The sequence below is a fragment of the Pundamilia nyererei genome, unplaced genomic scaffold (genome assembly GCF_000239375.1).
Source record: "Pundamilia nyererei isolate P.nyererei 1_Seehausen unplaced genomic scaffold, PunNye1.0 scaffold00328, whole genome shotgun sequence".
Classification (NCBI taxonomy): Eukaryota; Metazoa; Chordata; class Actinopteri; order Cichliformes; family Cichlidae; genus Pundamilia; species Pundamilia nyererei.
Genome location: NW_005187729.1, coordinates 373801 through 382319, shown reverse-complemented (window position 1 = coordinate 382319; position 8519 = coordinate 373801). Strand labels below are relative to the sequence as shown.

The following is an 8519-nucleotide window of genomic DNA, read 5'->3' as shown; positions in this document are numbered from 1 at the left end:
AAATCTGGGAAAGAGGTGTACAAAGACAGCAGACTGAGCAACCTTTCTCCCGAATATGACAGTCAGCTTGGCCTCATACGAGTAGGTGGACGTCTCCGGCGAGCAGAGCAGATGGATGTTGACACTCTGCATCCTATTGTGTTGCCACCAGACCATCCTACTACTCAGCTCATCATCAAAGACTATGATACACGTCTCCTGCATCCTGGCCCAGAACGTGTCTTTGCCGAATTGAGACGCAGGTATTGGATTTTAAGAGGCAGACAGGCCATAAGGAAGCATCAGTATCGCTGTTTGGAGTGTAAGAAGTGGAGAGCCAAGCCTGTTTCACCGAAGATGTCTTATCTCCCTGCTACCCGCTTGCGATTAAATCAGCCGCCATTCTGGTCCACAGGAATTGACTGTTTTGGCCCTTTCACTATAAAGATAGGCAGGAGACAAGAGAAACGGTGGGGCATTATATTTAAATGCCTTACGACCCGCTGCATTCACCTCGACCTTCTCACTGGTATGGACACTGACTCCTTTCTCATGGCTCTGCGCAGATTTATTGCTCGAAGAGGAAAACCCTTTGAAATACTGAGTGATCAGGGCACTAATTTCAGAGGAGGAGACAGAGAGCTGCAGGAGGCATTCAAAGTGATGGAGCCACGACTGCAGGAGAAGCTCAGTGAACAGAGCATCACTTTCCACTTCAACCCTCCGCATGCCCCACATTTTGGGGGAGCCTGGGAACGGGAGATCCGTTCAGTCAAATCTGCACTTCAAGTTGCTCTCAAAAGTCAAGCGGTGCCAGAGGATTTGTTGCTTACTGTTCTTATTGAAGTAGAGGGCATACTTAATTCCAAGCCACTGGGATACGTTTCCTCGGATATTGCAGATGTTGACCCGATCACGCCAAATATGTTGCTCATGGGGCGGCGCGATGCTTCCCTTCCCCAGGAAGTTTATGGCACCAGAGAAGAACTTGGAAGGCGAAAATGGCGTCACAGCCAAGTCATAGCGGACCGGTTCTGGACTCAGTTCATTCAGTGTTACCTGCCTGGACTGCAGCCTCGCCAGAAGTGGAACCAGACTACTCCACCTTTGAAAGTGGGACAGACTGTCATGGTGGTGGACTATCAGCTCCCACGGGCTTCCTGGCCCGTAGGACAGGTAACACAGGTATTTCCCAGCCCGGATGGACAGGTGCGAGTAGCTGAAGTCGCCATTGGGGAACATAAATATCAACGGCCTGTGTCAAAACTTATCACTTTACCTGAACTGTCAGCTGAATGTCCTTAGTTATATTCACATGGGTTTTTTAATGTTTACTAATGCGCTATACACATTAGGGGGCGGCTGTATAAAACCCCTGTGATTTGTGCATATAGACTGTTCCACGGACCCCCTCTAACCACTGCTAAGATGGTACATTCCTCCCATCCTTTGTTTGTGTTTGCGCTGGTTCACCATGATAGCGCTGGTGGAGCTGGGCTGTTGTATTGAACATGTGTCGTGCGTGTGCGTGAATGATAAGTAAGTGCCTTGTATTTGTTTTTTCTATGGTTGTAACTTATCATACACTTGCCTATGTACATTGTGTGATGCCTTTATAGAGTTTTCCAGCGGTTTGTGTAGCCACGAGACACTGTATATTCACGCTGATTTGACCAAAATGGTGCTACCCTTGTGAACTGAGCTGCCCAAAGTAAAGATGGAGTCTATCCCTGTGCAGCAGCCCATTTGTGTCCACCAGGGGGTGGTGTTTAGTTATTTCTGTTCAACCCTTTCTGTATTATTTAGACCAGTTTGGTTGACTTTAATTGTTTGCTAATTGTAATTTCTGTTATTTTACAGAACCACACACACACATACATATACTCACACGAATTCACTTCTGGAGATGTTTTGGATTAAAGGAACCCTAATTCTCATTGCTGTGGACCCTCTCTTTCATCATATAAGTCACCGGTGCCTTCTGACCGAGGATAGGAAAATCCTGCTGTAATTTGCCAGTTTATTAAGCACACACATGTCCAGTTCAGTTGTGACAGCCTCATATTGTTTTAACCCATCATGAGATGTTTCTTGTGTGACACCTTGGTAACGAGACACCTTTTTATAGACCATCAGCCAGGACTGAACCAGCTGATATTAATTTGCAATAAGTGGCATGATTAGTTCCTAATTACTAGCAGATTTCAGCTGGTGCCTTTTAGTACCTCCACTTTTTGTTCAGTATTTTTCCCCTGTGTCATTTCTCATTATAGCGCGTAACATCGTTTGATTTCTTTGTATGTGTAGATGTCAATTGCACCTTTAGAGATACATTTAGTTAAATTGGTGACACATTCAACACTTATTTTATCTGCTGTATTTGAGACATATAAATGGAGTTACCCTGGGACTCTTCAACAGCAACACTGAGCTCAAAGTGCTGGCAGGGCATTTTCTCATCCACCTCATGCAGCTGGTTATAATGGGTCACAACCTTGGGTCAAATTTCAGGAAGAGAAATCAATCAGTCAAAAACGATTATACAGCCAAATATAGGTACTGTCCTACTATTTAATTTAATTATCTCTAATGAGTTTTATTAATAATCATTCAGTGCATTTATACCTCAAGTATTCCCTGTCCGTTTCCTTGAGCTCTGACTTCTAAATCAAGGTTAGCAGGCAACTGTGCAACAAAAGCACCACAGAAGAAGAAAAATATTGGATAATGATGTTATTACACTCAGTGATGTTCTTAAATCCCAAATCATCACAGTTCAAAGTTATGAAACTCCGCTACAAGCCTGGATTCTGTTTATATCTCTTTTAATGTCTCTCACCTTGGATGAGCGAGCGCCATAGGCTGTCCTTGGGTTAAAATGGTAGCGGATGTCTCTGCGTCCAGTGATCCTGATGTCTACATCCAGACTGAGGTCATCAGGAGGAGGTCTCTTGATCATATACTCTGACAGTGCCTGAAGCACCACCATGGTGGACTGAAAGAGTAGAGAACGAAAAAACCTAACTGACAGCCTTCTGACAATGAAATCTGGCATGAAATATAATATCAACAAGTGAAATAAATCTAAATATCCTTTAACTGACCTGAGTAGAGCCAAAGCCGCCTCCTCTTCTTCGCTGGCTGTTCAGCCATTTAAAGGCTGCTGCTGCTTCCTCCATGTGACCCAACTTAATAAGAGCCAGCAGGGCATAGCCGGTCGCCTCCAAGGTGAAGAAGTGGTTTTCTCTGTCAGGCCAGTGGCTGCCACCTGCAGCAGCAACAGAATTAGAGGGATGTTTTACACTTATCCTCAGTGGCTTTTTGATACTATTTGAATGCCGGCTTTAAGAGCACACAGCTTTAGTCTGTACAGCAAAAGTGCAGTGATTAGGGCTATGTCATACCATACTGTCTGCCATAACATCAGTACAAACTTTTACGTGATTAAAAAATAGTGTTATATGACAATATCAATGATATAGCAAGTAAACAGAATCCTGCTAGTAGACAGAAATTAGTTAAATTCAATTATATTGTATTTTATTTATGTAGCACTAAACCACAACAGTTCCTTTCAGGTGTGTTTTATTTTCAGGTGAATACATTATAATAATACAAAGAAAACAGCCAGATGACCCCGTAGGAGTGATTTGGCGACAGTGGGAAGGAAAACTCCCTTTTAACAGGCAGAAACCTCCAGCAGAACCAGGCTTTTTGTTTTACTGATGCTTTGCATGATGATAAACCAGGACTTTAAGCAAGTTTTAGTTGCTTAAGGTACATTTACTCTGGTAACTCAAATGAAAACAAGAAAACAAAACAAATCTAATTAAAAAACAGAACTATAATCATTCTGATTGAGGATACCTCGGGCTGCAGCTTCGAGTAACGATTGATGAACATTGTGAGGTGCCCCCGCAAGAGCCAGAGCATAAGAGGTGATGGCCACGGTGTACGGTCTCCTCCCATTTCTAGTCAGTGCATTGGTCAAGTACTGTGTCGTCTTACCCATGGCATTCTATACCACATGAGTGGGTAGATGATGGATTAGTTTAATTACAATTACAACAAATGTTAAAGAGAGATTGCTGCTTGTAACTTACCTCCATCTCCAAACCAGGAATGACGCAGGTGATCCCTGCCTGCTTGGCCTCAGCTAGTGCAATGTGGACAAAGGCGGTAAGTGTTATCTCTGGGTCATCGCCACGGAGACCGCCCTAGAGGCGATGAGAGGGAGAAGGGCTTTATCGCAGTTATCAAAGATTTTGGGCAGAAAGCACCTAAAGTAAATTTCCCGGTTCCTTTTTAGCACTTTTCTTTCCTACTGAGCACTCAAGGAGCTTAGACAACATTACCCAAAGAACTTCTATCTAATATTTGTCGATGATACAATCTAACAGTGATGATCCGATGAACGCATCAGAGGAACTCAGTTTCTTTCCAAAGGATACTGTGCAAATTGCATGCAGACTGGAACAGTCCACCAACAACCATTCAGTTAGTACGGGACCTGCTCTACCTTCTGAACTAGAAAATTTTTAAGGGGTTATTCAGTATTTGAGACCTTCATCATCTCTTTCTCCCATGCCTTGTAATTTTGTATTAAAACCATTGGAATAATTCAAGTATTTGATTATTTAGAATTTTAATCACTGAATAAAGTGTCTAAAATAATGGAAACTATTTTAAATGAGTTAAATAAAGTTGTTTGTTAGTATTTAAAAATGTACAAATGCTTAAAGTTAAAGAAAGAAAATATGTCATCAGAAAATAGTGGCATGCCTACATGACAGCGTGCTTTTTCTGTTGATCATCAGCAGACAAAAGGATTATAAAGACTTGGCCTTTTTGTTGTATTTACATTCTACTTTCATAATAATCTCTTTCTTTTCAGTTTATTGATTTGATTTTGTTAGTCTTGGAAGTTGTGATTGAATAATAAAGCAATCATTTTGAAAGGTGTAGTTTTTACTTCATATATGTGCCTGCATGTATTTTATCCATCTATCCTTATGGGCTCAAATTGTGGTCATGAATATTTTGTACAATGTGAAGGGACCATACAGCATAAAGCAGCTCTATAAAGCACCCCTCCAATAGCCAAACCCATCTGTTTTCTGATTGGATTGTTAAATTTGTGATTGACATGATATTGGCCAATCAGATGAAAGGAAGAAAAATAGGGTCAAAATTCGTACTTGTAACTTGAAACTTGAGTGCAGAGTTTCACACGTATTTTTTGGCTAAGTTCACACACAAATCTTTTTTACGCACACACAAATTCTTTTTACACATACAAATCCTGATTTACAAGTACAAAATATTTATGACCACAATCTGAGCCCATATATCCTACCGACAGTACAGATTCAGACAACAATTAACACTGTAAGCGATGGTACAACATCTACCAATCAGAAGGTTGGTGGATTGACTCCCAGTCCTCCATAGGAGAGTCCACGCTGTGGTTGAATCTCAGATTCAGAGGGAACAATATAGTTTTTGCCTGGGTTATGGATCACAAGAACAGCTCTTTAATCTGTAAAGGATAAGGGATTCTGCCCAACCAGTCTACATCTTCTTGGAGATGCCTGGAGAAGGCATCAACCGTGTCTCTTAGGGGATCATGTAGGGAGCACTGTGGGAGGATGGATATCTAACCTGTTGTGCCATCTGGTCATGAGCTCTGGGTCATGACTGAAAGAAAGAACGTCTGGGCTTCTCTGCTTAGACGACTGCCCACAAGACACACGGACGGATGGACGGATCAATAGACTGATGTTTATTTTCCAAGTTACAGTTTGTCTGAATGGTTTAAATTTGATAAACTTAGCTGCAATAGCTATCATAATGAAACTGCTTATTTTGTTATTACACATTTATTGCAATTAAAGTTTTTATTTATTCTGTCGCACTCCATAAATTCTACATTCTGTAGCTGCACTGAATAAATATGTCCTTTTTCACATCTGATTTTCAGTCGTGTGTTCAGGCTGAGAGGTTATGCTCGTGAAGACGTGTAGTTATAATAATTAGTTTTGATAATTTACAAGAGAAACAATACAAGGACCAGGAAATGAAAACTTTTCTGTCTTTGAGTGGAAACCACATAGATTACCAACCTCACAGTGTGAGTGTGTGGCTGTATATGTGCATGTGTGTCTCACCGTCATGGTAGTGCTGTAAACTGGGTTGTCCTCTACATACATTCCTTTATTTTCTCTGAGTTTGTTCGTCACCAGGTAGACCAGAGGGTCGCACACTTGTTGCTTCTCAATGCCCATGATGGAGTGAGCCATGGAGAACACCTTTACCACATATGCTGTGATCCTGTCAATCACAATCTATGTCATATGATTTATCTAACAGAATAAATTGATCTATTTATGAATCTCAAACTGATTTTCCTCACTGACTCACTTCTGTACAGTTTAGCACAGTAAAACTGAAATAAACATGTATTGTTTTTGTTATGTGACACATATAAGTAGGAAAATCACTAATAAAAATAATATTTTAGTGTTGTCATTAAAACTGAAATACTTGAAAGCTCTAAGAATGTAAGGATTCGTCAGTACCAGGTACTCGCTCCTTCCCTCCTGTAGGGCGGGTAAGAGCCGTCACGCCTTCTGTATGCCAGCTGATTGTCATAGCCTGAAAACACAAAAGAATTTCCTGTTTTAACCACAAAGACATAGACAATAACTAGGTGTTCATATTCCAGCCTTTTGTGCTTAGTCAGAAAGTTTTTTGCAAACTGGTTTTAGATTTTTTTTGCAAACCTCAGCTTTTATTGTAGAATTAAGCCATAGAAAATAATAAAAACAGTAAATCCCCCTCTCCTTCTTTTTTGTTCTTTGCTTTTTGCTTTCGTCTCACCTCTCTTGATGTACTGGAGAGCCTCTGCCCTGCGCTGCACGCCTACGCTCTCCCAGTTGTTAGTTCGGTCTAAGTAGAGGGTGGCAATGAGGGGCAGAGTAATGGAGGCTAGGTTCTGCTCCACACAGCCACCAGGCATCCTGATCAGAGATCCCAGAGAGTCCTCGTTGATGGAGTTCTCAATACTGTCTGCTAACACGCTGCCTAGTAGGGAAAAAGAAGTTTCATGAACAAGCCTCCTTCTTGGTTTCATTTTTGATCCTTCTCACCACTCTGACAGTTACTGACCTCTAACATTGATCAATGACTCAGGTTGAGAGTTTGGCACTACTGACTCCAGTTCAATCTTTCCAACACGGACTGTCTGCGTTCCTGTTTTGGATGCAAACATATTGACACCGAATTAAAAATGAAGAAACTCAAAGGGAGCAGATATAAATGTGAAACCTCATAACTTTGGTAAACTTTATACCCAGTTCCATAAAATCTAAATAAAAACAGAATGCAAAGATTTGCAAATGTCACAAAACCACATTTTATTCATAATAGAAAATATCAAATGTGAAAATGCACCATTTTAAGAAAATTGTTATTTCATTTTGAGTTTGATGGCTGCAACACAATACAGGACAGGGCTGTATTTATCGCTATGTAGCATCCCCTCTTCTTTTAACTACAGTCTGTAAAAGTCTGGTAACTGAGGAGACCAGTTGCTGAACTTTTGGGAGAGGAATGTTTTTCCGTTCTACATCCGAAATAACAGTCTGCAATGCTGGGATCCACATGGCCTGACCAATGCCAAACGATGGCACCTCTCTTTGGAGAGTTTTTCAGTCTATCCCAGACCCTAGCTGTTCAACGGGTGTCCTGGGTGTTGGATTTTTTGTTTCACGTGTGTTATAAACTGGTTAAAAGTAGTTGTGGGTTTAAAGAATCGATTTTCCTGATTCAAATCGATTTTAGTTTTAGAAATTGCTCCCAAAACTATTTCAACAACCACCAAACAGCTAGTGTCAGCTTTGTTTTTATACATAGGCTAATTATAAAAACATGGATATGTCCTGATAACTGATCAAAATTATAACATTTCTGACTGTCTGAGTCAAATCAAATCGGGACCTTGTGAATCAGAATCAAAGCAGTTATAGAAATCGAGTCTCTTTTGAATGAGGTTTGGCACAGAGAAGATGAGGCAGGAACTAGTATGTGTGGATAGCTAAATGTATTCACAGACAGTGAGTTCGGGGACTGATCACATGCCAGTTATTACTGCAGTGCTGTCTGAGAGTCTAAAGATCAAGGGCACCCAACTTTTCAACCCTGCCCCCTTGCACACAGAGAGATTCTTTTTTTAGATGATGTTATGTATGATAACTGATGATAAATAAATGAGGGATACTAGAGCAAAAATTTTCTGTAATTTTTAGACTCAGTTTGTGAACTCGGTGAGCCTCCGCCCTCCTAATCTGTTTGTTTTAGAACTATTCATGTTACTGCGCTGCTACCAATAAACCCAGTTAGTCTCCAGCTGTTCCTCCAGCTGTTTTGTTTAGTACCACATACTTTTCCCACTTTTTTTGAACTGTGCTTCTGCCATTACCCAAATCCTTCACCATCTCCTCATTAAACGACTGGCGACCTGTAGCCCTGACCCCCATCGT

The 8519-nt window shown here is 41.1% G+C and overlaps 1 protein-coding gene across 1 annotated transcript in view; it reads right to left on the bottom strand.

Annotated features, from left to right (window-relative positions):
• LOC102213734 (complement C3-like) overlaps nt 1-8519 on the bottom strand; it is a 49088-nt gene that overhangs the window by 14630 nt on the left and 25939 nt on the right. The window contains 11 exon segments of the mRNA XM_013915591.1: nt 2383-2473; nt 2605-2664; nt 2819-2974; nt 3084-3247; nt 3847-3997; nt 4083-4196; nt 6147-6309; nt 6558-6633; nt 6859-7062; nt 7147-7218; nt 8372-8392. Coding sequence (XP_013771045.1) covers nt 2383-2473; nt 2605-2664; nt 2819-2974; nt 3084-3247; nt 3847-3997; nt 4083-4196; nt 6147-6309; nt 6558-6633; nt 6859-7062; nt 7147-7218; nt 8372-8392 — 1272 coding nt within the window.